The following is a 25,025-nucleotide window of genomic DNA, read 5'->3' as shown; positions in this document are numbered from 1 at the left end:
CGTTGTCTCTTGGCCCGCTAGTTGAGCCTCGTTGTCCTTTGGCCCGCTAGCTGAGCCTCGTTGTCTCTTGGCCCGCTAGCTGAGCCTCGTTGTCCCTTGGCCCGCTAGCTGAGCCTAGTTGGTCCTTGGCCCGCTAGCTGAGCCTCGTTGTCTCTTGGCCCGCTAGCTGAGCCTCGTTGGCCCGCTAGCTGAGCCTCGTTGGCCCGCTAGCTGAGCCTCGTTGTCTCTTGGCCCGCTAGCTGAGCCTCGTTGTCTCTTGGCCCGCTAGCTGAGCCTCGTTGTCTCTTGGCCCGCTAGCTGAGCCTCGTTGTCCCTTGGCCCGCTAGCTGAGCCTCGTTGTCCCTTGGCCCGCTAGCTGAGCCTCGTTGTCCCTTGGCCCGCTAGCTGAGCCTCGTTGTCCCTTGGCCCGCTAGCTGAGCCTCGTTGTCCCTTGGCCCGCTAGCTGAGCCTCGTTGTCTCTTGGCCCGCTAGCTGAGCCTCGTTGTCTCTTGGGCCGCTAGCTGAGCCTTGTTGTATCTTGGCCCGCTAGCTGAGCCTTGTTGTGTCTTGGCCCGCTAGCTGAGCCTCGTTGTCTCTTGGCCCGCTAACTGAGCCTCGTTGTCTCTTGGCCCGCTAGCTGAGCCTCGTTGTCTCTTGGCCCGCTAGCTGAGCCTCGTTGTCTCTTGGCCCGCTAGCTGAGCCTCGTTGTCTCTTGGCCCGCTAGCTGAGCCTCGTTGTCTCTTGGCCCGCTAGCTGAGCCTCGTTGTCTCTTGGCCCGCTAGCTGAGCCTCGTTGTCTCTTGGCCCGCTAGCTGAGCCTTGGCCCGCTAGCTGAGCCTCGTTGTCTCTTGGCCCGCTAGCTGAGCCTCGTTGGCCCGCTAGCTGAGCCTCGTTGTCTCTTGGCCCGCTAGCTGAGCCTCGTTGTCTCTTGGCCCGCTAGCTGAGCCTCGTTGTCCCTTGGCCCGCTAGCTGAGCCTCGTTGTCCCTTGGCCCGCTAGCTGAGCCGCGTTGTCCCTTGGCCCGCTAGCTGAGTCTCGTTGTCTCTTGGCCCGCTAGCTGAGTCTCGTTGTCTCTTGGCCCGCTAGCTGAGTCTCGTTGTCTCTTGGCCCGCTAGCTGAGCCTCGTTGTCTCTTGGCCCGCTAGCTGAGTCTCGTTGTCTCTTGGCCCGCTAGCTGAGTCTCGTTGTCTCTTGGCCCGCTAGCTGAGCCTCGTTGTCTCTTGGCCCGCTAGCTGAGCCTCGTTGTCTCTTGGCCCGCTAGCTGAGCCTCGTTGTCTCTTGGCCCGCTAGCTGAGCCTCGTTGTCTCTTGGCCCGCTAGCTGAGCCTCGTTGTCTCTTGGCCCGCTAGTTGAGCCTCGTTGTCCTTTGGCCCGCTAGCTGAGCCTCGTTGTCTCTTGGCCCGCTAGCTGAGCCTCGTTGTCCCTTGGCCCGCTAGCTGAGCCTAGTTGGTCCTTGGCCCGCTAGCTGAGCCTCGTTGTCTCTTGGCCCGCTAGCTGAGCCTCGTTGTCTCTTGGCCCGCTAGCTGAGCCTCGTTGGCCCGCTAGCTGAGCCTCGTTGTCTCTTGGCCCGCTAGCTGAGCCTCGTTGTCTCTTGGCCCGCTAGCTGAGCCTCGTTGTCTCTTGGCCCGCTAGCTGAGCCTCGTTGTCCCTTGGCCCGCTAGCTGAGCCTCGTTGTCCCTTGGCCCGCTAGCTGAGCCTCGTTGTCCCTTGGCCCGCTAGCTGAGCCTCGTTGTCCCTTGGCCCGCTAGCTGAGCCTCGTTGTCCCTTGGCCCGCTAGCTGAGCCTCGTTGTCTCTTGGCCCGCTAGCTGAGCCTCGTTGTCTCTTGGGCCGCTAGCTGAGCCTTGTTGTATCTTGGCCCGCTAGCTGAGCCTTGTTGTGTCTTGGCCCGCTAGCTGAGCCTCGTTGTCTCTTGGCCCGCTAACTGAGCCTTGTTGTCTCTTGGCCCGCTAGCTGAGCCTCGTTGTCTCTTGGCCCGCTAGCTGAGCCTCGTTGTCTCTTGGCCCGCTAGCTGAGCCTCGTTGTCTCTTGGCCCGCTAGCTGAGCCTCGTTGTCTCTTGGCCCGCTAGCTGAGCCTCGTTGTCTCTTGGCCCGCTAGCTGAGCCTTGGCCCGCTAGCTGAGCCTCGTTGTCTCTTGGCCCGCTAGCTGAGCCTTGGCCCGCTAGCTGAGCCTCATTGTCTCTTGGCCCGCTAGCTGAGCCTCGTTGTCTCTTGGCCCGCTAGCTGAGCCTCGTTGTCCCTTGGCCCGCTAGCTGAGCCTCGTTGTGTCTTGGCCCGCTAGCTGAGCCTCGTTGTCTCTTGGCCCGCTAGCTGAGCCTTGTTGTCTCTTGGCCCGCTAGCTGAGCCTCGTTGTCTCTTGGCCCGCTAGCTGAGCCTCGTTGTCTCTTGGCCCGCTAGCTGAGCCTCGTTGTCTCTTGGCCCGCTTGCTGAGCCTCGTTGTGTCTTGGCCCGCTAGCTGAGCCTCGTTGTCTCTTGGCCCGCTAGCTGAGCCTCGTTGTCTCTTGGCCCGCTAGCTGAGCCTCGTTGTCTCTTGGCCCGCTAGCTGAGCCTCGTTGTCTCTTGGCCCGCTAGCTGAGCCTCGTTGTCCCTTGGCCCGCTAGCTGAGCCTCGTTGTCTCTTGGCCCGCTAGCTGAGCCTCGTTGTCTCTTGGCCCGCTAGCTGAGCCTCGTTGTCCCTTGGCCCGCTAGCTGAGCCTCGTTGTCCCTTGGCCCGCTAGCTGAGCCTCGTTGTCCCTTGGCCCGCTAGCTGAGCCTCGTTGTCCCTTGGCCCGCTAGCTGAGCCTCGTTCTCTCTTGGCCCGCTAGCTGAGCCTCGTTCTCTCTTGGCCCGCTAGCTGAGCCTCGTTCTCTCTTGGCCCGCTAGCTGAGCCTCGTTGTCTCTTGGCCCGCTAGCTGAGCCTCGTTGTCCCTTGGCCCGCTAGCTGAGCCTCGTTGTCTCTTGGCCCGCTAGCTGAGCCTCGTTGTCTCTTGGCCCGCTAGCTGAGCCTCGTTGTCTCTTGGCCCGCTAGCTGAGCCTTGTTGTCTCTTGGCCCGCTAGCTGAGCCTCGTTGACTCTTGGCCCGCTAGCTGAGCCTTGTTTTGAGCCGAAGACATTAGGCTGTTTAGTGTGGGACTATCCTACCTGAGCTAATTCATTGATTTATTGGTATATCCATAATAAAGGAGGCCATGGTTACAGACTGGTGTTCATTACATTTAGAAGGTCAGCACAACCTGTGCTTGTCAAAATTGTATAATGATATTCTGACTGACACACAGGGTGTGTATGAGTGAGTGTTTCTAGCGACAGAGACCGAGACAGCCAGCACACCACTCTGACGTAGTAGGGAACCAAACAGAAGCAAATGGAACCCAACGGGGAGGGACCTACCTGAATTTGTCCAATAGAAACTTGTTTTCGTTGCAAAATGATTTCCATTTAGATTAAATGGTTTCAGTTGTGAAATGTTTTCGACCTAATGATTTCTCCCCAGATCAGAGAGTGTTGTTTTACCGCTGTAACACACACACACACACACACACACACACACACACACACACACACACACACACACCCCACAGCATGGGACCTTGTGGGGATCTATAATTGATTTCCATTCAAAATCATATTTTCCCTAACTGCTAACCCTTAAGCTAAAAATAGCCTTTGTCCTTGTGGGTGTGATCTTGTTTTACTGTCCTTGTGGGGACTTTGAGGATGGAAGAACAAGAAAGGGCACTGGTTTGGTGGGTGCCTTTTGTGTTGCAGGGCCTGAGGGCAGACTGACAGGCAGCATATTGTTGCTGACTCTACTGTCCCGGAAGTACAGATTGGTGTGTGTGTGTGAGAGACAGGGGGATTATCCTGCTTTCTGTGGCTGCTGACTGGGCCTGTGCATGTCTCCTCCCTCTTTCTCTCCCTTTTTTCCCCTTTCTGTATTTTCTCTCCCTTTTTCGTCTGTACATTTTTGTGCGGCCAGGGGCGAGGCTGTAGTGGCCAGGGGCGAGGCTGTAGTGGCCAGGGGCGAGGCTGTAGTGGGTGTGATTGAGCTCTGGGACAAACGTACGTGTATAACCTATCGTCACTGAGGCGACTGCAGGCAGGTCTAAGGTGACAGGGCCCGAGCAGAGCTCTAGTAGCTTTGATCTACCAAGGTGGGTGACTGGCCGCTGGGTAACAGAAACAAACAGCGACGGCTGTCTCCCGAATGGCAACCTATTCCCTTTACAGTGCACTACTGTTGACCAGGGTCTATGTAGGGAATAGGGAGCCATAGGGCTTTACAGTGCACTACTGTTGACCAGGGTCTATGTAGGGAATAGGGAGCCATAGGGCTTTACAGTGCACTACTGTTGACCAGGGTCCATGTAGGGAATAGGGAGCCATAGGGCTTTACAGTGCACTACTGTTGACCAGGGTCCATATAGGGAGCCATAGGGTTTTACAGTGCACTACTGTTGACCAGGGTCCATGTAGGGAATAGGGAGCCATAGGGCTTTACAGTGCACTACTGTTGACCAGGGTCCATGTAGGGGATAGGGAGCCATAGGGCTTTACAGTGCACTACTGTTGACCAGGGTCCATGTAGGGGATAGGGAGCCATAGGGCTTTACAGTGCACTACTGTTGACCAGGGTCCATGTAGGGGATAGGGAGCCATAGGGCTTTACAGTGCACTACTGTTGACCAGGGTCCATGTAGGGAATAGGGAGCCATAGGGCTTTACAGTGCACTACTGTTGACCAGGGTCCATGTAGGGAATAGGGAGCCATAGGGCCTCGTTGTCTCTTGGCCCACTAGCTGAGCCTTGGCCCGCTAGCTGAGCCTCGTTGTCCCTTGGCCCGCTAGCTGAGCCTCGTTGTCCCTTGGCCCGCTAGCTGAGCCTCGTTGTCTCTTGGCCCGCTAGCTGAGCCTCGTTGTCCCTTGGCCCGCTAGCTGAGCCTCGTTGTCCCTTGGCCCGCTAGCTGAGCCTCGTTGTCCCTTGGCCCGCTAGCTGAGCCTCGTTGTCCCTTGGCCCGCTAGCTGAGCCTCGTTCTCTCTTGGCCCGCTAGCTGAGCCTCGTTCTCTCTTGGCCCGCTAGCTGAGCCTCGTTGTCTCTTGGCCCGCTAGCTGAGCCTCGTTGTCTCTTGGCCCGCTAGCTGAGCCTCGTTGTCCCTTGGCCCGCTAGCTGAGCCTAGTTGGTCCTTGGCCCGCTAGCTGAGCCTCGTTGTCTCTTGGCCCGCTAGCTGAGCCTCGTTGGCCCGCTAGCTGAGCCTCGTTGGCCCGCTAGCTGAGCCTCGTTGTCTCTTGGCCCGCTAGCTGAGCCTCGTTGTCTCTTGGCCCGCTAGCTGAGCCTCGTTGTCTCTTGGCCCGCTAGCTGAGCCTCGTTGTCCCTTGGCCCGCTAGCTGAGCCTCGTTGTCCCTTGGCCCGCTAGCTGAGCCTCGTTGTCCCTTGGCCCGCTAGCTGAGCCTCGTTGTCCCTTGGCCCGCTAGCTGAGCCTCGTTGTCCCTTGGCCCGCTAGCTGAGCCTCGTTGTCTCTTGGCCCGCTAGCTGAGCCTCGTTGTCTCTTGGGCCGCTAGCTGAGCCTTGTTGTATCTTGGCCCGCTAGCTGAGCCTTGTTGTGTCTTGGCCCGCTAGCTGAGCCTCGTTGTCTCTTGGCCCGCTAACTGAGCCTCGTTGTCTCTTGGCCCGCTAGCTGAGCCTCGTTGTCTCTTGGCCCGCTAGCTGAGCCTCGTTGTCTCTTGGCCCGCTAGCTGAGCCTCGTTGTCTCTTGGCCCGCTAGCTGAGCCTCGTTGTCTCTTGGCCCGCTAGCTGAGCCTCGTTGTCTCTTGGCCCGCTAGCTGAGCCTCGTTGTCTCTTGGCCCGCTAGCTGAGCCTTGGCCCGCTAGCTGAGCCTCGTTGTCTCTTGGCCCGCTAGCTGAGCCTCGTTGGCCCGCTAGCTGAGCCTCGTTGTCTCTTGGCCCGCTAGCTGAGCCTCGTTGTCTCTTGGCCCGCTAGCTGAGCCTCGTTGTCCCTTGGCCCGCTAGCTGAGCCTCGTTGTCCCTTGGCCCGCTAGCTGAGCCGCGTTGTCCCTTGGCCCGCTAGCTGAGTCTCGTTGTCTCTTGGCCCGCTAGCTGAGTCTCGTTGTCTCTTGGCCCGCTAGCTGAGTCTCGTTGTCTCTTGGCCCGCTAGCTGAGCCTCGTTGTCTCTTGGCCCGCTAGCTGAGTCTCGTTGTCTCTTGGCCCGCTAGCTGAGTCTCGTTGTCTCTTGGCCCGCTAGCTGAGCCTCGTTGTCTCTTGGCCCGCTAGCTGAGCCTCGTTGTCTCTTGGCCCGCTAGCTGAGCCTCGTTGTCTCTTGGCCCGCTAGCTGAGCCTCGTTGTCTCTTGGCCCGCTAGCTGAGCCTCGTTGTCTCTTGGCCCGCTAGTTGAGCCTCGTTGTCCTTTGGCCCGCTAGCTGAGCCTCGTTGTCTCTTGGCCCGCTAGCTGAGCCTCGTTGTCCCTTGGCCCGCTAGCTGAGCCTAGTTGGTCCTTGGCCCGCTAGCTGAGCCTCGTTGTCTCTTGGCCCGCTAGCTGAGCCTCGTTGTCTCTTGGCCCGCTAGCTGAGCCTCGTTGGCCCGCTAGCTGAGCCTCGTTGTCTCTTGGCCCGCTAGCTGAGCCTCGTTGTCTCTTGGCCCGCTAGCTGAGCCTCGTTGTCTCTTGGCCCGCTAGCTGAGCCTCGTTGTCCCTTGGCCCGCTAGCTGAGCCTCGTTGTCCCTTGGCCCGCTAGCTGAGCCTCGTTGTCCCTTGGCCCGCTAGCTGAGCCTCGTTGTCCCTTGGCCCGCTAGCTGAGCCTCGTTGTCCCTTGGCCCGCTAGCTGAGCCTCGTTGTCTCTTGGCCCGCTAGCTGAGCCTCGTTGTCTCTTGGGCCGCTAGCTGAGCCTTGTTGTATCTTGGCCCGCTAGCTGAGCCTTGTTGTGTCTTGGCCCGCTAGCTGAGCCTCGTTGTCTCTTGGCCCGCTAACTGAGCCTTGTTGTCTCTTGGCCCGCTAGCTGAGCCTCGTTGTCTCTTGGCCCGCTAGCTGAGCCTCGTTGTCTCTTGGCCCGCTAGCTGAGCCTCGTTGTCTCTTGGCCCGCTAGCTGAGCCTCGTTGTCTCTTGGCCCGCTAGCTGAGCCTCGTTGTCTCTTGGCCCGCTAGCTGAGCCTCGTTGTCTCTTGGCCCGCTAGCTGAGCCTTGGCCCGCTAGCTGAGCCTCGTTGTCTCTTGGCCCGCTAGCTGAGCCTTGGCCCGCTAGCTGAGCCTCATTGTCTCTTGGCCCGCTAGCTGAGCCTCGTTGTCTCTTGGCCCGCTAGCTGAGCCTCGTTGTCCCTTGGCCCGCTAGCTGAGCCTCGTTGTGTCTTGGCCCGCTAGCTGAGCCTCGTTGTCTCTTGGCCCGCTAGCTGAGCCTTGTTGTCTCTTGGCCCGCTAGCTGAGCCTCGTTGTCTCTTGGCCCGCTAGCTGAGCCTCGTTGTCTCTTGGCCCGCTAGCTGAGCCTCGTTGTCTCTTGGCCCGCTTGCTGAGCCTCGTTGTGTCTTGGCCCGCTAGCTGAGCCTCGTTGTCTCTTGGCCCGCTAGCTGAGCCTCGTTGTCTCTTGGCCCGCTAGCTGAGCCTCGTTGTCTCTTGGCCCGCTAGCTGAGCCTCGTTGTCTCTTGGCCCGCTAGCTGAGCCTCGTTGTCCCTTGGCCCGCTAGCTGAGCCTCGTTGTCTCTTGGCCCGCTAGCTGAGCCTCGTTGTCTCTTGGCCCGCTAGCTGAGCCTCGTTGTCCCTTGGCCCGCTAGCTGAGCCTCGTTGTCCCTTGGCCCGCTAGCTGAGCCTCGTTGTCCCTTGGCCCGCTAGCTGAGCCTCGTTGTCCCTTGGCCCGCTAGCTGAGCCTCGTTCTCTCTTGGCCCGCTAGCTGAGCCTCGTTCTCTCTTGGCCCGCTAGCTGAGCCTCGTTCTCTCTTGGCCCGCTAGCTGAGCCTCGTTGTCTCTTGGCCCGCTAGCTGAGCCTCGTTGTCCCTTGGCCCGCTAGCTGAGCCTCGTTGTCTCTTGGCCCGCTAGCTGAGCCTCGTTGTCTCTTGGCCCGCTAGCTGAGCCTCGTTGTCTCTTGGCCCGCTAGCTGAGCCTTGTTGTCTCTTGGCCCGCTAGCTGAGCCTCGTTGACTCTTGGCCCGCTAGCTGAGCCTTGTTTTGAGCCGAAGACATTAGGCTGTTTAGTGTGGGACTATCCTACCTGAGCTAATTCATTGATTTATTGGTATATCCATAATAAAGGAGGCCATGGTTACAGACTGGTGTTCATTACATTTAGAAGGTCAGCACAACCTGTGCTTGTCAAAATTGTATAATGATATTCTGACTGACACACAGGGTGTGTATGAGTGAGTGTTTCTAGCGACAGAGACCGAGACAGCCAGCACACCACTCTGACGTAGTAGGGAACCAAACAGAAGCAAATGGAACCCAACGGGGAGGGACCTACCTGAATTTGTCCAATAGAAACTTGTTTTCGTTGCAAAATGATTTCCATTTAGATTAAATGGTTTCAGTTGTGAAATGTTTTCGACCTAATGATTTCTCCCCAGATCAGAGAGTGTTGTTTTACCGCTGTAACACACACACACACACACACACACACACACACACACACACACACACACACACACCCCACAGCATGGGACCTTGTGGGGATCTATAATTGATTTCCATTCAAAATCATATTTTCCCTAACTGCTAACCCTTAAGCTAAAAATAGCCTTTGTCCTTGTGGGTGTGATCTTGTTTTACTGTCCTTGTGGGGACTTTGAGGATGGAAGAACAAGAAAGGGCACTGGTTTGGTGGGTGCCTTTTGTGTTGCAGGGCCTGAGGGCAGACTGACAGGCAGCATATTGTTGCTGACTCTACTGTCCCGGAAGTACAGATTGGTGTGTGTGTGTGAGAGACAGGGGGATTATCCTGCTTTCTGTGGCTGCTGACTGGGCCTGTGCATGTCTCCTCCCTCTTTCTCTCCCTTTTTTCCCCTTTCTGTATTTTCTCTCCCTTTTTCGTCTGTACATTTTTGTGCGGCCAGGGGCGAGGCTGTAGTGGCCAGGGGCGAGGCTGTAGTGGCCAGGGGCGAGGCTGTAGTGGGTGTGATTGAGCTCTGGGACAAACGTACGTGTATAACCTATCGTCACTGAGGCGACTGCAGGCAGGTCTAAGGTGACAGGGCCCGAGCAGAGCTCTAGTAGCTTTGATCTACCAAGGTGGGTGACTGGCCGCTGGGTAACAGAAACAAACAGCGACGGCTGTCTCCCGAATGGCAACCTATTCCGTTTACAGTGCACTACTGTTGACCAGGGTCTATGTAGGGAATAGGGAGCCATAGGGCTTTACAGTGCACTACTGTTGACCAGGGTCTATGTAGGGAATAGGGAGCCATAGGGCTTTACAGTGCACTACTGTTGACCAGGGTCCATGTAGGGAATAGGGAGCCATAGGGCTTTACAGTGCACTACTGTTGACCAGGGTCCATATAGGGAGCCATAGGGTTTTACAGTGCACTACTGTTGACCAGGGTCCATGTAGGGAATAGGGAGCCATAGGGCTTTACAGTGCACTACTGTTGACCAGGGTCCATGTAGGGGATAGGGAGCCATAGGGCTTTACAGTGCACTACTGTTGACCAGGGTCCATGTAGGGGATAGGGAGCCATAGGGCTTTACAGTGCACTACTGTTGACCAGGGTCCATGTAGGGGATAGGGAGCCATAGGGCTTTACAGTGCACTACTGTTGACCAGGGTCCATGTAGGGAATAGGGAGCCATAGGGCTTTACAGTGCACTACTGTTGACCAGGGTCCATGTAGGGAATAGGGAGCCATAGGGCCTCGTTGTCTCTTGGCCCACTAGCTGAGCCTTGGCCCGCTAGCTGAGCCTCGTTGTCCCTTGGCCCGCTAGCTGAGCCTCGTTGTCCCTTGGCCCGCTAGCTGAGCCTCGTTGTCTCTTGGCCCGCTAGCTGAGCCTCGTTGTCCCTTGGCCCGCTAGCTGAGCCTCGTTGTCCCTTGGCCCGCTAGCTGAGCCTCGTTGTCCCTTGGCCCGCTAGCTGAGCCTCGTTGTCCCTTGGCCCGCTAGCTGAGCCTCGTTGTCCCTTGGCCCGCTAGCTGAGCCTCGTTCTCTCTTGGCCCGCTAGCTGAGCCTCGTTCTCTCTTGGCCCGCTAGCTGAGCCTCGTTGTCTCTTGGCCCGCTAGCTGAGCCTCGTTGTCTCTTGGCCCGCTAGCTGAGCCTCGTTGTCCCTTGGCCCGCTAGCTGAGCCTCGTTGTCTCTTGGCCCGCTAGCTGAGCCTCGTTGTCTCTTGGCCCGCTAGCTGAGCCTCGTTGACTCTTGGCCCGCTAGCTGAGCCTTGTTTTGAGCCGAAGACATTAGGCTGTTTAGTGTGGGACTATCCTACCTGAGCTAATTCATTGATTTATTGGTATATCCATAATAAAGGAGGCCATGGTTACAGACTGGTGTTCATTACATTTAGAAGGTCAGCACAACCTGTGCTTGTCAAAATTGTATAATGATATTCTGACTGACACACAGGGTGTGTATGAGTGAGTGTTTCTAGCGACAGAGACCGAGACAGCCAGCACACCACTCTGACGTAGTAGGGAACCAAACAGAAGCAAATGGAACCCAACGGGGAGGGACCTACCTGAATTTGTCCAATAGAAACTTGTTTTCGTTGCAAAATGATTTCCATTTAGATTAAATGGTTTCAGTTGTGAAATGTTTTCGACCTAATGATTTCTCCCCAGATCAGAGAGTGTTGTTTTACCGCTGTAACACACACACACACACACACACACACACACACACACACACACACACACACACACACCCCCCACAGCATGGGACCTTGTGGGGATCTATAATTGATTTCCATTCAAAATCATATTTTCCCTAACTGCTAACCCTTAAGCTTAAAATAGCCTTTGTCCTTGTGGGTGTGATCTTGTTTTACTGTCCTTGTGGGGACTTTGAGGATGGAAGAACAAGAAAGGGCACTGGTTTGGTGGGTGCCTTTTGTGTTGCAGGGCCTGAGGGCAGACTGACAGGCAGCGTATTGTTGCTGACTCTACTGTCCCGGAAGTACAGATTGGTGTGTGTGTGTGAGAGACAGGGGGATTATCCTGCTTTCTGTGGCTGCTGACTGGGCCTGTGCATGTCTCCTCCCTCTTTCTCTCCCTTTTTTCCCCTTTCTGTATTTTCTCTCCCTTTTTCGTCTGTACATTTTTGTGCGGCCAGGGGCGAGGCTGTAGTGGCCAGGGGCGAGGCTGTAGTGGCCAGGGGCGAGGCTGTAGTGGCCAGGGGCGAGGCTGTAGTGGCCAGGGGCGAGGCTGTAGTGGCCAGGGGCGAGGCTGTAGTGGGTGTGATTGAGCTCTGGGACAAACGTACGTGTATAACCTATCGTCACTGAGGCGACTGCAGGCAGGTCTAAGGTGACAGGGCCCGAGCAGAGCTCTAGTAGCTTTGATCTACCAAGGTGGGTGACTGGCCGCTGGGTAACAGAAACAAACAGCGACGGCTGTCTCCCGAATGGCAACCTATTCCCTTTACAGTGCACTACTGTTGACCAGGGTCTATGTAGGGAATAGGGAGCCATAGGGCTTTACAGTGCACTACTGTTGACCAGGGTCTATGTAGGGAATAGGGAGCCATAGGGCTTTACAGTGCACTACTGTTGACCAGGGTCCATGTAGGGAATAGGGAGCCATAGGGCTTTACAGTGCACTACTGTTGACCAGGGTCCATGTAGGGAATAGGGAGCCATAGGGCTTTACAGTGCACTACTGTTGACCAGGGTCCATGTAGGGAATAGGGAGCCATAGGGCTTTACAGTGCACTACTGTTGACCAGGGTCCATGTAGGGGATAGGGAGCCATAGGGCTTTACAGTGCACTACTGTTGACCAGGGTCCATGTAGGGGATAGGGAGCCATAGGGCTTTACAGTGCACTACTGTTGACCAGGGTCCATGTAGGGGATAGGGAGCCATAGGGCTTTACAGTGCACTACTGTTGACCAGGGTCCATGTAGGGAATAGGGAGCCATAGGGCTTTACAGTGCACTACTGTTGACCAGGGTCCATGTAGGGAATAGGGAGCCATAGGGCTTTACAGTGTACTACTGTTGACCAGAGTCCATGTAGGGAATAGGGAGCTATAGGGCTTTACAGTGCACTACTGTTGACCAGAGTCCATGTAGGGAATAGGGAGCCATAGGGGAAGCATCCAGAAGCAGCTTGTTATGTTGATACAGCTTTGAGTCTCTGCTTCTCAACCATTAAGAGGTCGTTAACTGAATGTAGTTAACAGGATCAATGGTGCTTTTGAAGTCAATACAAGCCTGGAGAGAGAGAGAGACACACACACACACACACACACTGCAGTACAGTAGGATGACAACTGTTTCATTAATAGAAATCAACTAGTAAGCTATGGGTCTGTGTTTTAGGTGTATCTCATAAGAGCTGATAAACCAGTTTGTCACATTCTGTTTATTCATTCTGAACACACACAGAGAGAAAGAGGTTGAGTCATTCTGAACAGAGAGAGAGGTTGAGTCATTCTGAACAGAGAGAGGGGTTGAGTCATTCTGAACAGAGAGAGGGGTTGAGTCATTCTGAACAGAGAGAGGGGTTGAGTCATTCTGAACAGAGAGAGGGGTTGAGTCATTCTGAACAGAGAGAGGGGTTGAGTCATTCTGAACAGAGAGAGGGGTTGAGTCATTCTGAACAGAGAGAGGGGTTGAGTCATTCTGAACAGAGAGAGGGGTTGAGTCATTCTGAACAGAGAGAGGGGTTGAGTCATTCTGAACAGAGAGAGGGGTTGAGTCATTCTGAACAGAGAGAGAGGGGTTGAGTCATTCTGAACAGAGAGAGAGGGGTTGAGTCATTCTGAACAGAGAGAGGGGTTGAGTCATTCTGAACAGAGAGAGAGGGGTTGAGTCATTCTGAACAGAGAGAGAGGGGTTGAGTCATTCTGAACAGAGAGAGAGGGGTTGAGTCATTCTGAACAGAGAGAGAGGGGTTGAGTCATTCTGAACAGAGAGGGAGGGGTCCTATGAATTCAGGTTTATCAGGCTCTTACTCCCATTCAACTCTTAGTGTGCACTTCTCACTAAAGACTCAACTCACCCTCCCCTTTTCCTCTCTCCCTCCTTCTCCAGGGTCATCTTTCTGAGGGTTTGGTGACTAAATGGTACCGGTCTCCTCGCCTGCTGCTCTCCCCTAACAACTACACCAAGGCCATTGACATGTGGGCTGCCGGATGCATCTTCGCCGAGATGCTCACCGGGAAAACGCTCTTCGCAGGTCAGTCAAGCACAGACTCACACTGGTGACCCGTGAGGCAGGTGACTGTGCCACTGAACTATGGGGCAGAAATGTAGGCCACAGGCTTCATGGCACGTGGGTTCTGGCAGAGCTCACACACCTCACACTGACTGACATGGCGTAACTGATATGGGGCAGACAGTGAAGTGGTGCCACGGGGGTATGGATATGGAGCTGCTTGTCTATATCGGTGTTAAAACTCTTGTGGGGGGGGGGGGTGTAACCTTGAAAGTTAGCTAGCTAACTGAGGTAAAAGTTAGCTAGCTAACTGAGGTAACCTGGAGAGTTAGCTTGCTAAACTGAGGTAACCTGGAGAGTTAGCTTGCTAAACTGAGGTAACCTGGAGAGTTAGCTTGCTAAACTGAGGTAACCTGGAGAGTTAGCTTGCTAAACTGAGGTAACCTGGAGAGTTAGCTTGCTAAACTGAGGTAACCTGGAGAGTTAGCTTGCTAAACTGAGGTAACCTGGAGAGTTAGCTTGCTAACTGAGGTAACCTGGAGAGTTAGCTTGCTAAACTGAGGTAACCTGGAGAGTTAGCTTGCTAAACTGAGGTAACCTGGAGAGTTAGCTTGCTAAACTGAGGTAACCTGGAGAGTTAGCTTGCTAAACTGAGGTAACCTGGAGAGTTAGCTTGCTAAACTGAGGTAACCTGGAGAGTTAGCTTGCTAAACTGAGGTAACCTGGAGAGTTAGCTTGCTAACTGAGGTAACCTGGAGAGTTAGCTTGCTAAACTGAGGTAACCTGGAGAGTTAGCTTGCTAAACTGAGGTAACCTGGAGAGTTAGCTTGCTAAACTGAGGTAACCTGGAGAGTTAGCTTGCTAAACTGAGGTAACCTGGAGAGTTAGCTTGCTAAACTGAGGTAACCTGGAGAGTTAGCTTGCTAAACTGAGGTAACCTGGAGAGTTAGCTTGCTAAACTGAGGTAACCTGGAGAGCTAGCTTGCTAAACTGAGGTAACCTGGAGAGCTAGCTTGCTAAACTGAGGTAACCTGGAGAGTTAGCTTGCTAAACTGAGGTAACCTGGAGAGTTAGCTTGCTAAACTGAGGTAACCTGGAGAGTTAGCTTGCTAAACTGAGGTAACCTGGAGAGTTAACTTGCTAAACTGAGGTAACCTGGAGAGTTAGCTTGCTAAACTGAGGTAACCTGGAGAGTTAGCTTGCTAACTGAGGTAACCTGGAGAGTTAGCTTGCTAAACTGAGGTAACCTGGAGAGTTAGCTTGCTAAACTGAGGTAACCTGGAGAGTTAGCTTGCTAAACTGAGGTAACCTGGAGAGTTAGCTTGCTAAACTGAGGTAACCTGGAGAGTTAGCTTGCTAAACTGAGGTAACCTGGAGAGTTAGCTTGCTAAACTGAGGTAACCTGGAGAGTTAGCTTGCTAAACTGAGGTAACCTGGAGAGTTAGCTTGCTAAACTGAGGTAACCTGGAGAGTTAGCTTGCTAAACTGAGGTAACCTGGAGAGTTAGCTTGCTAAACTGAGGTAACCTGGAGAGTTGGCTGGCTAACCTGAGGTAACCTGGAGAGTTGGCTGGCTAACCTGAGGTAACTTTGGGAGTTGGCTGGCTAACCTGAGGTAACTTTGGGAGTTGGCTAACTGACTGAATCTTGTGCTTAGTGAACAGACAGAGAAGCATCAGGTCCTATTTTTAGAGTCTTTGGTATCACTCACTCGACCAGGGATCAAACCATCCTGTAGTAACCTGGTATATTTATGTTTACCAAGAGATGGCAGTATTGACTCAAGACGGGGGTTTGCTTCCCGCTATCCGTAGCTATTTCCTATGTCTGCCTATATAACTATGATTAAGAAAGCTTCAGGTAGCTTAAGCCAGGTGCATTAGAGAATGTAATTCTAAGTTACAATTAAATACTAAACCGTACTTAAGTCTCATGAGTCGTAACTCTAAGAAGCCTTTAGGGATACTACACATCCCAACCTTTCAATCTCACGGTGGACACACTAACCACAAGGCCACTGAGTTGGTGATCCGACAGTCGGGTGTAAACAAACCCTGTGTTATCCTGTAATAACCCGTGTCCTGTGTTTTTAACCCTGTGTTGTCCTGTAATAACCCGTGTCCTGTGTTTTTAACCCTGTGTTGTCCTGTAATAACCCGTGTCCTGTGTTTTTAACCCTGTGTTGTCCTGTAATAACCCGTGTCCTGTGTTTTTAACCCTGTGTTGTCCTGTAATAACCCGTGTCCTGTGTTTTTAACCCTGTGTTGTCCTGTAATAACCCGTGTCCTGTGTTTTTAACCCTGTGTTGTCCTGTAATAACCCGTGTCCTGTGTTTTTAACCCTGTGTTGTCCTGTAATAACCCGTGTCCTGTGTTTTTAACCCTGTGTTGTCCTGTAATAACCCGTGTCCTGTGTTTTTAACCCTGTTTTGAACCGGTGTTCTGCAGGAGCACATGAGCTGGAGCAGATGCAGCTGATCCTGGAGTCCATCCCTGTGCTGAGAGAAGAGGACAGGCAGGAGTTACACAGTGTTATCCCCGTCTTCATACACGGTGACATGTCCCAGCCACACAACCCACTGGCCAAGCTACTGCCCGACGTCAGCCCACAGGGTGAGTCTAGACTCGCACTCGTGTAGACACATACACAGTGACATGTCCCAGCCACACAACCCACTGGCCAAGCCACTGCCCGACGTCAGCCCACAGGGTGAGTCTAGACTCGCACTCGTGTAGACACATACACAGTGACATGTCCCAGCCACACAACCCACTGGCCAAGCTACTGCCTGACGTCAGCCCACAGGGTGAGTCTAGACTCGCACTCGTGTAGACACATACACAGTGACATGTCCCAGCCGCACAACCCACTGGCCAAGCTACTGCCCGACGTCAGCCCACAGGGTGAGTCTAGACTTGCACTCGTGTAGACACATACACAGTGACATGTCCCAGCCACACAACCCACTGGCCAAGCTACTGCCTGACGTCAGCCCACAGGGTGAGTCTAGACTCGCACTCGTGTAGACACATACACAGTGACATGTCCCAGCCACACAACCCACTGGCCAAGCTACTGCCCGACGTCAGCCCACAGGGTGAGTCTAGACTCGCACTCGTGTAGACACATACACAGTGACATGTCCCAGCCACACAACCCACTGGCCAAGCCACTGCCCGACGTCAGCCCACAGGGTGAGTCTAGACTCGCACTCGTGTAGACACATACACAGTGACATGTCCCAGCCACACAACCCACTGGCCAAGCCACTGCCCGACGTCAGCCCACAGGGTGAGTCTAGACTCGCACTCGTGTAGACACATACACAGTGACATGTCCCAGCCACACAACCCACTGGCCAAGCCACTGCCCGACGTCAGCCCACAGGGTGAGTCTAGACTCGCACTCGTGTAGACACATACACAGTGACATGTCCCAGCCACACAACCCACTGGCCAAGCCACTGCCCGACGTCAGCCCACAGGGTGAGTCTAGACTCGCACTCGTGTAGACACATACACAGTGACATGTCCCAGCCACACAACCCACTGGCCAAGCTACTGCCCGACGTCAGCCTACAGGGTGAGTCTAGACTTGCACTCGTGTAGACACATACACAGTGACATGTCCCAGCCACACAACCCACTGGCCAAGCCACTGCCCGACGTCAGCCTACAGGGTGAGTCTAGACTCGCACTCGTGTAGACACATACACAGTGACATGTCCCAGCCACACAACCCACTGGCCAAGCTACTGCCCGACGTCAGCCCACAGGGTGAGTCTAGACTCGCACTCGTGTAGACACATACACAGTGACATGTCCCAGCCACACAACCCACTGGCCAAGCCACTGCCCGACGTCAGCCCACAGGGTGAGTCTAGACTCGCACTCGTGTAGACACATACACAGTGACATGTCCCAGCCACACAACCCACTGGCCAAGCCACTGCCCGACGTCAGCCCACAGGGTGAGTCTAGACTCGCACTCGTGTAGACACATACACAGTGACATGTCCCAGCCACACAACCCACTGGCCAAGCCACTGCCCGACGTCAGCCCACAGGGTGAGTCTAGACTCGCACTCGTGTAGACACATACACAGTGACATGTCCCAGCCACACAACCCACTGGCCAAGCCACTGCCGACGTCAGCCCACAGGGTGAGTCTAGACTCGCACTCGTGTAGACACATACACAGTGACATGTCCCAGCCACACAACCCACTGGCCAAGCCACTGCCCGACGTCAGCCCACAGGGTGAGTCTAGACTCGCACTCGTGTAGACACATACACAGTGACATGTCCCAGCCACACAACCCACTGGCCAAGCCACTGCCCGACGTCAGCCCACAGGGTGAGTCTAGACTCGCACTCGTGTAGACACATACACAGTGACATGTCCCAGCCACACAACCCACTGGCCAAGCCACTGCCCGACGTCAGCCCACAGGGTGAGTCTAGACTCGCACTCGTGTAGACACATACACAGTGACATGTCCCAGCCACACAACCCACTGGCCAAGCCACTGCCCGACGTCAGCCCACAGGGTGAGTCTAGACTCGCACTCGTGTAGACACATACACAGTGACATGTCCCAGCCACACAACCCACTGGCCAAGCCACTGCCGACGTCAGCCCACAGGGTGAGTCTAGACTCGCACTCGTGTAGACACATACACAGTGACATGTCCCAGCCACACAACCCACTGGCCAACCCACTGCCCGACGTCAGCCTACAGGGTGAGTCTAGACTCGCACTCGTGTAGACACATACACAGTGACATGTCCCAGCCACACAACCCACTGGCCAAGCCACTGCCCGACGTCAGCCCACAGGGTGAGTCTAGACTCGCACTCGTGTAGACACATACACAGTGACATGTCCCAGCCACACAACCCACTGGCCAAGCCACTGCCCGACGTCAGCCCACAGGGTGAGTCTAGACTCGCACTCGTGTAGACACATACACAGTGACATGTCCCAGCCACACAACCCACTGGCCAAGCCACTGCCCGACGTCAGCCCACAGGGTGAGTCTAGACTCGCACTCGTGTAGACACATACACAGTGACATGTCCCAGCCACACAACCCACTGGCCAACCCACTGCCCGACGTCAGCCCACAGGGTGAGTCTAGACACACATTCACACTCGTGACGTAAACACACACACTGGACAAACTGGTGCCTGACATCATACCACCAGGTGAACACAAACTAACACACTCCTATTCTATACCATATTGTAAAGCCCCATACATGCCACACTGCACCATGGTAAATGTTCCTCTTCCCTTCCAGCCCTGGATTTCCTGCAAAAGATCCTGACCTTTAACCCCATGGACCGTCTGACAGCAGAAGAAGCCCTAGCCCACCCCTACATGTCTGACTACTCCTTCCCCCTGGACGAACCCGTCTCCCTGCACCCCTTCCACATAGAGGATGAGGTGGATGATATCTTACTGATGGACCAGGGTCACAGCCACACCTGGGACAGGTACGCGGAGACATACTGTAGTCTACATACATACTTACAACTGGGTTCCATAGCTAGCTAGTTATAGAAGAGGGTCAAACACAGGGGTTTGTGCTTGGCTTGTCTTAACCCTTTATCTCCCTCCTGCCATCAGGTACCGTGACAGCCAGCTTTCTGAAGGGGACTGGCACCTCCACACCCACAGCACTCTGGACACTGACGAGGTACAGGTGGACCCTCGGGCTCTGTCTGACCAAACTGACGAGGAGGAGGTCCAGGTACGGAGAGAAACACACACACACACACACACACACACACACACACACACCTTCCTCAAGTCACCACCCTAACCCCTGTCCCTCCAGGTGGACCCTCGTAAGTATGCAGACGGAGACCGGGAGTTCCTGGACGATCCTTCCTACGGCTACTCCTCCCTCTTCACTCCCGAACGCTCGTGGCCCGACCCCGATGACGAACACTTGGACCTTCACCACGAGAACAAGTACTGTGACCTGGAGTGTTCCCACACCTGTAACTACAAGGTGGCGTCTCCATCCTACCTGGATAATCTGATCTGGAGGGACAGCGAGGTCAACCACTACTACGAGCCCAAACTCATTATAGATCTGTCCAACTGGAAGGAGCAGCAGAGTAGAGAGAAACAGGCCCAGGCTCCAGGCAGAGACAAGGAGCACAAGGCCCAGAAGAGCAAGTGTGAGAAGAACGGCCTGGTGAAGGCTCAGATGGTTCTACAGGTAGAGAAGGGCCCCGTGGAGAAGGACTCCCAGCAAGAGAAGAACCAGACCCAGACTCCTCAACAGAATCAAGGCTTTGACTTTGACTCCTTCATCGCCGGCACCATCAAACTGAGCCTGCGAACTGAGCCCAGCGACGTTGGACTCCTGGGGGACGTGGGACTCCTGAGCGAGGTGGAAGTGGGCCTCCTGAGCGAGGTGGGCCTCCTGAGCGAGGTGGGCCTCCTGAGCGAGGTGGGCCTCCTGAGCGAGGTGGGCCTCCTGAACGAGCTCAACTCGTCTGTGTCCCAGCTGGAGGCTCCGCGGTCAGGCTCCATGTCCAAAACCATCAGCCAGGAGAAGGAGGAGAAGTGTCTGGTCAACTTTGCTCAGGTCAGCATCACCGTGGGGACCGCTGGGTCTGGGGCGCGTCCCGCACACCCCTGGGAGAGCTTCGGAGGGGGGGAGAGGGTGGAGGAGCGGAGAGGTGGGTGTCTGATGGGCGGGGCGGGGCGCTGGGACGTTGGGAAAGAGGAGCAGCTCCAGAAGGACAGCTCCTACACCAGCTACCTGGACAGACTGTTCAGCAGGAAGGACGAGGGCAGCGTGGAGAGTGCTGCTGGCGCCGACACCCCAGAACCCGAGCCCTCGGATGTGGGAGGGGAGAGGGAACGGGACGAGGGGGGCTTCCTGGCGCGGAGCGGAGAAATCATGTTTAACATGCAGCTGGACTCTCTGGCGCTGCCGGGGTTCGATGCTACGACTGACGTGCCGCTCAAATCCATCCAGGCCTCCCTCGCTCCCTCCACGGTCAAATCCATCCAGGCCTCCCTCGCTCCCTCCACGGTCAAGTCCATCCAGGCCTCCCTCGCTCCCTCCACGGTCAAGTGCTCTCCTCAGATCGCCCACACAACCTACAGCAGCTTCTTCAAGCATCTGAATTAGAAACATAAACGATACCATGCTCCTCACAGTGCAAGATCTCTAGGCTGGTTCTGTTCTGTTGTCCTTGTATTTTATTTCATTATGATAGTAATGTTATTTTACTTGAATCATTTCATACCTTATCGTATGGCTCCTTTTTAAAATATACACTTTTATTTTGTATAATTTTTTTTTTAGTTGTAGGAGTTAAAGGTAAAATAGACTGGGTTGAAAGTTGCTAACAGATCAAACATCAGAGTTATTACCTCTGAGGTCACTGGGTTTACCTGAGTTGATCTCCCCAATTATCCCTCAGCATCCACAAACTGGCAGCATTTACACTGCACACTGAGTACTGTAGACTAACGGAGAGGAGGAATGGGGAAGAGAGGTGGACAGTTGGATAGGAGATATCGAGGGATATGAGAAGTGGTGCTATGCTAGCAGAACTGTTCATCCTGCAGCCTTCCCCTGAGCTCATCACTGATCTGACTCCTGGCTGAATAAGTGAAAGGAAAGTTTGCACCCTATTACTTAAACCAATCTGACCGTCTCAGATCAGTGATGTGGTCAACACAGGAAGAGATGTATAGAAATCACAGCTTTGTATCTGGGCCATTCTGGTGTCTGTGACAGCATGGCCAGGGCCATTCTGGTGTCTGTGACTGCATGGCCAGGGCCATTCTGGTGTCTGTGACAGCATGGCCAGGGCCATTCTGGTGTCTGTGATAGCATGGCCAGGGCCATTCTGGTGTCTGTGACAGCATGGCCAGGGCCATTGAGGCTATCTCCATTTTAAAGTAGTATATTTTCTTCTTCTTTTGATGTTTGAAGAGTGTAACGCTAATATTGGTGACTTACCACCACCTGCGGTCTTCGAGTCTTGAACCAAATCGTGTTATTAATTTATTGTGGCCACTAGATGGCGGTCATATTGCTTAAAGCCATTTACAAACTAGGCAAACCAATTTGAAGAAGACAATGCTCAGCTCATCAGCTGATCGCTCCCAACCCATAGGAATCCCCACCCAGTTCAATACTTTAAAATGGTGGAAGCCCTCAATGGAAATGTCCATGCAAAGACAGGTTATTTCCAAGTAATGATCTCTCTATCTCCATGGGAAGGATAAATATCTTAACAGGGCCAATGTGAGAAGATGGAGGGCATTGTGTACTAAAGGAGAGAGGTGTATTGTGGGAGACGTAGTCATACTGACATCACCATCGCTGTAGGTCTTTTCACTAGGGAGGGGGGAGACAGGCTTTTCTTAAAAATAAAAATAAAGGTTTTTATTTGAAAATGTACTTTAATTATTTTTACCAAGTGTTTAATTTATTTCTGTATAATTTCCCAAAAGAGGCTTCCTGAAACCCCCTCATTTCATACTGTAATTGTTTTGACACATGATGCCAGCAGCGAACCATTACACCTGGACCTTTTGTAAATGTGTTATCTACCTCAAGGTAACAGCAGCGAGAGACATTCGAAGCCACACTAGTGCTTTACACACACACACACCACACACACACACACCACACACACACCACACACACACACACACACCACACACACACACACACCACACACACACACACACCACACACACACTACCATCCTCATACACACTACCATCCTCATACACACACACACACACTACCATCCTCATACACACACCACACACACACACACACTACCATCCTCATACACACACACACACACACTACCATCCTCATACACACACACACACACACTACCATCCTCATACACACCACACACACACACTACCATCCTCATACACACACACACACTACCATCCTCACACACACACACACACTACCATCCTCATACACACACACACACTACCATCCTCACACACACACACACACTACCATCCTCACACACACACACCACACACACTACCATCCTCACACACACACTACCATCCTCATACACACACACACACACACATACCATCCTCATACACACACACACACACACACACTACCATCCTCACACACACACACACACTACCATCCTCATACACACACACACACACACACACACACTACCATCCTCATACACACCACACACACACACACACACACACACACACACTACCATCCTCACACACACACACACACACACACACACACTACCATCCTCACACACACCACACACACACACACACACACACTACCATCCTCACACACACCACACACACACTACCATCCTCATACACACCACACACCACACACACACTACCATCCTCATACACACCACACACACACTACCATCCTCATACACACCACACACATACACACTACCATCCTCATACACACACACACATACACTACCATCCTCATACACACACACACTACCATCCTCATACACACACACATACACACTACCATCCTCACACACATTGCATTGACATAGTGACCTTCTCTTTTGTTTTGACAGTCGTGTTTCCATTATTTATTTCTAGCAGATATTTATTTGAACGGGACAACGTGTTATTTCAATGTAACTGTTCTGGACACCGAGGCGTTTTGACGAGAGGGACGGGGAAGTGAGATGGAAGGACATCCCATTTTTCACTGTGTCACTATGGTGACTCATTAGTTATGGTAGGATGCAAGTTAATAATGAATTAATCTGTTTAAGTTATAGAAGCTTTCCATTTTCAATCATTTGTCATTATTTTTATTTATAGGTGCATTCTGTTTTTTTGGGGGGGGGTTTAGGGGGGGACTGCTTCATGAGAAGCGCCTAAGTCTTAATTTTTTTTTAATGTAAATTGTTAAAATCGTGTGCATGGAAGAAACAGGAGGTACATTAAAACGAAGTTAATGGTGTACATCATTACATTTAATTGTGTTTTTATTACATATTTAAGTTTCCAAGCATGATGCGATTAAGTTCTGAAGGTGTAGCATGTACAACATGAGGACATTAGTTTTTGCCTTAAAGCTGCCTCTCCACTTTGTAATAATCGGTTCCCCTGTTCTATGAAATATCTCATTTAATAAACATGACCAGCAAACAATACTGTCTTTTTCTTTCGTCTCTGTTTTAGAAAGGATTTGAAACTATTTGTTTCAAGGACAACTGTTGAAAAAGCGCTATGCACAAACACATCTTCATGCATCCTCTCTCCTCCCTCTCCTGTCTCCCTTCTCTCTCTCTCCCTCTCCTGTCTCCCTTCTCTCTCTCTCCCTCTCCTGTCTCCCTTCTCTCTCTCTCCTCCCTCTCCTGTCTCCCTTCTCTCTCTCTCCTCCCTCTCCTGTCTCCCTTCTCTCTCTCTCCTCCCTCTCCTGTCTCCCTTCTCTCTCCTCCCTCTCCTGTCTCCCTTCTCTCTCTCTCCTCCCTCTCCTGTCTCCCTTCTCTCTCTCTCCTCCCTCTCCTGTTTCCCTTCTCTCTCTCGCCTCCCTCTCCTGTCTCTCTCCTCCCTCTCCTGTCTCTCTCATGTCTCTCTCTCCTCCCTCTCCTGTCTCCCTTCTCTCTCTCGCCTCCCTCTCCTGTCTCTCTCCTCCCTCTCCCCCCTCTCCTGTCTCTCTCCTCCCTCTCCTGTCTCCTGTGTGTAAAGTACTGACTGCAGTCCCCTATTGTAGGGTCCAGTTTTACAATGTCCCAGTAGACTGGTTTTATTGCACAGCAACATGGACGCACCTTTGACACCCAGCCACTGAACCAACAGCTACACGTACCTCTGCACTCTGTTCCCTGTATGGTGCACTACTTTTAGACCAGAGCCTTATGGGCCAAGGGAACATGATGCCATTGGGATGCACCTGGACTCCGTCTACCCCCTCGGGCCCTGATCTATACCAGCAGATACCAGCACTGTACCCAACACCTCACTAGGACTGGGTTAATGTATCACTGTTGGTATACCAGCACTCTACCCAACACCTCACTAGGACTGGGTTAATGTATCACTGTTGGTATACCAGCACTCTACCCAACACCTCACTAGGACTGGGTTAATGTATCACTGTTGGTATACCAGCACTCTACCCAACACCTCACTAGGACTGGGTTAATGTATCACTGTTGGTATACCAGCACTCTACCCAACACCTCACTAGGACTGGGTTAATGTATCACTGTTGGTATACCAGCCCTCTACCCAACACCTCACTAGGACTGGGTTAATGTATCACTGTTGGTTTACCAGCACTCTACCCAACACCTCACTAGGACTGGGTTAATGTATCACTGTTGGTATACCAGCCCTCTACCCAACACCTCACTAGGACTGGGTTAATGTATCACTGTTGGTATACCAGCACTCTACCCAACACCTCACTAGGACTGGGTTAATGTATCACTGGGTATACCAGCACTCTACCCAACACCTCACTAGGACTGGGTTAATGTATCACTGTTGGTTTACCAGCACTCTACCCAACACCTCACTAGGACTGGGTTAATGTATCACTGTTGGTATACCAGCACTCTACCCAACACCTCACTAGGACTGGGTTAATGTATCACTGTTGGTTTACCAGCACTCTACCCAACACCTCACTAGGACTGGGTTAATGTATCACTGTTGGTATACCAGCCCTCTACCCAACACCTCACTAGGACTGGGTTAATGTATCACTGTTGGTTTACCAGCACTCTACCCAACACCTCACTAGGACTGGGTTAATGTATCACTGTTGGTT

The 25,025-nt window shown here is 53.4% G+C and overlaps 2 protein-coding genes across 6 annotated transcripts in view; both read left to right on the top strand.

Moving 5' to 3' along the window:
* mapk6 (mitogen-activated protein kinase 6) overlaps positions 1-23,398 on the top strand; it is a 47,459-nt gene extending 24,061 nt beyond the window's left edge. For 3 of the 5 annotated variants that reach the window (XM_071400579.1, XM_071400581.1, XM_071400578.1), the window contains exons 4-8: positions 13,091-13,235; positions 15,661-15,825; positions 18,519-18,714; positions 18,848-18,971; positions 19,059-23,398. In XM_071400579.1, coding sequence (XP_071256680.1) covers positions 13,091-13,235; positions 15,661-15,825; positions 18,519-18,714; positions 18,848-18,971; positions 19,059-20,372 — 1,944 coding nt within the window. In that variant the 3' untranslated portion in view covers positions 20,373-23,398. The remainder of the gene's footprint in view (positions 1-13,090; positions 13,236-15,660; positions 15,826-18,518; positions 18,715-18,847; positions 18,972-19,058) is intronic. The other 2 variants (XM_071400583.1, XM_071400582.1) reach the window with 2 other exon arrangements.
* On the top strand, positions 21,756-23,398 carry LOC139575548 (putative uncharacterized protein FLJ46204). Its single transcript, XM_071400584.1, has 2 exons — positions 21,756-22,522; positions 22,775-23,398. The coding sequence occupies exons 1-2, from the start codon at positions 21,756-21,758 to the stop codon at positions 22,923-22,925; spliced, it is 918 nt and encodes a 305-aa protein (XP_071256685.1). The 3' UTR covers positions 22,926-23,398.
* Positions 23,399-25,025: the final 1,627 nt, after the last annotated feature.

Source organism: Salvelinus alpinus, chromosome 5 (genome assembly GCF_045679555.1).
Source record: "Salvelinus alpinus chromosome 5, SLU_Salpinus.1, whole genome shotgun sequence".
NCBI lineage: Eukaryota > Metazoa > Chordata > Actinopteri > Salmoniformes > Salmonidae > Salvelinus > Salvelinus alpinus.
Note: the sequence above shows the minus strand (reverse complement) of the source record. Positions and strands in the feature narration are given on the sequence as shown.

Excerpts from the sequence above, each read along its gene's own strand:
- LOC139575548 (XM_071400584.1), top strand. The coding sequence starts at position 21,756 with ATGATGCCAGCAGCGAACCATTACACCTGGACCTTTTGTAAATGTGTT. Across the intron at positions 22,523-22,774 it reads CACTACCATCCTCACACACA|TTGCATTGACATAGTGACCT; the intron begins CCACACACACAC and ends TCCTCACACACA.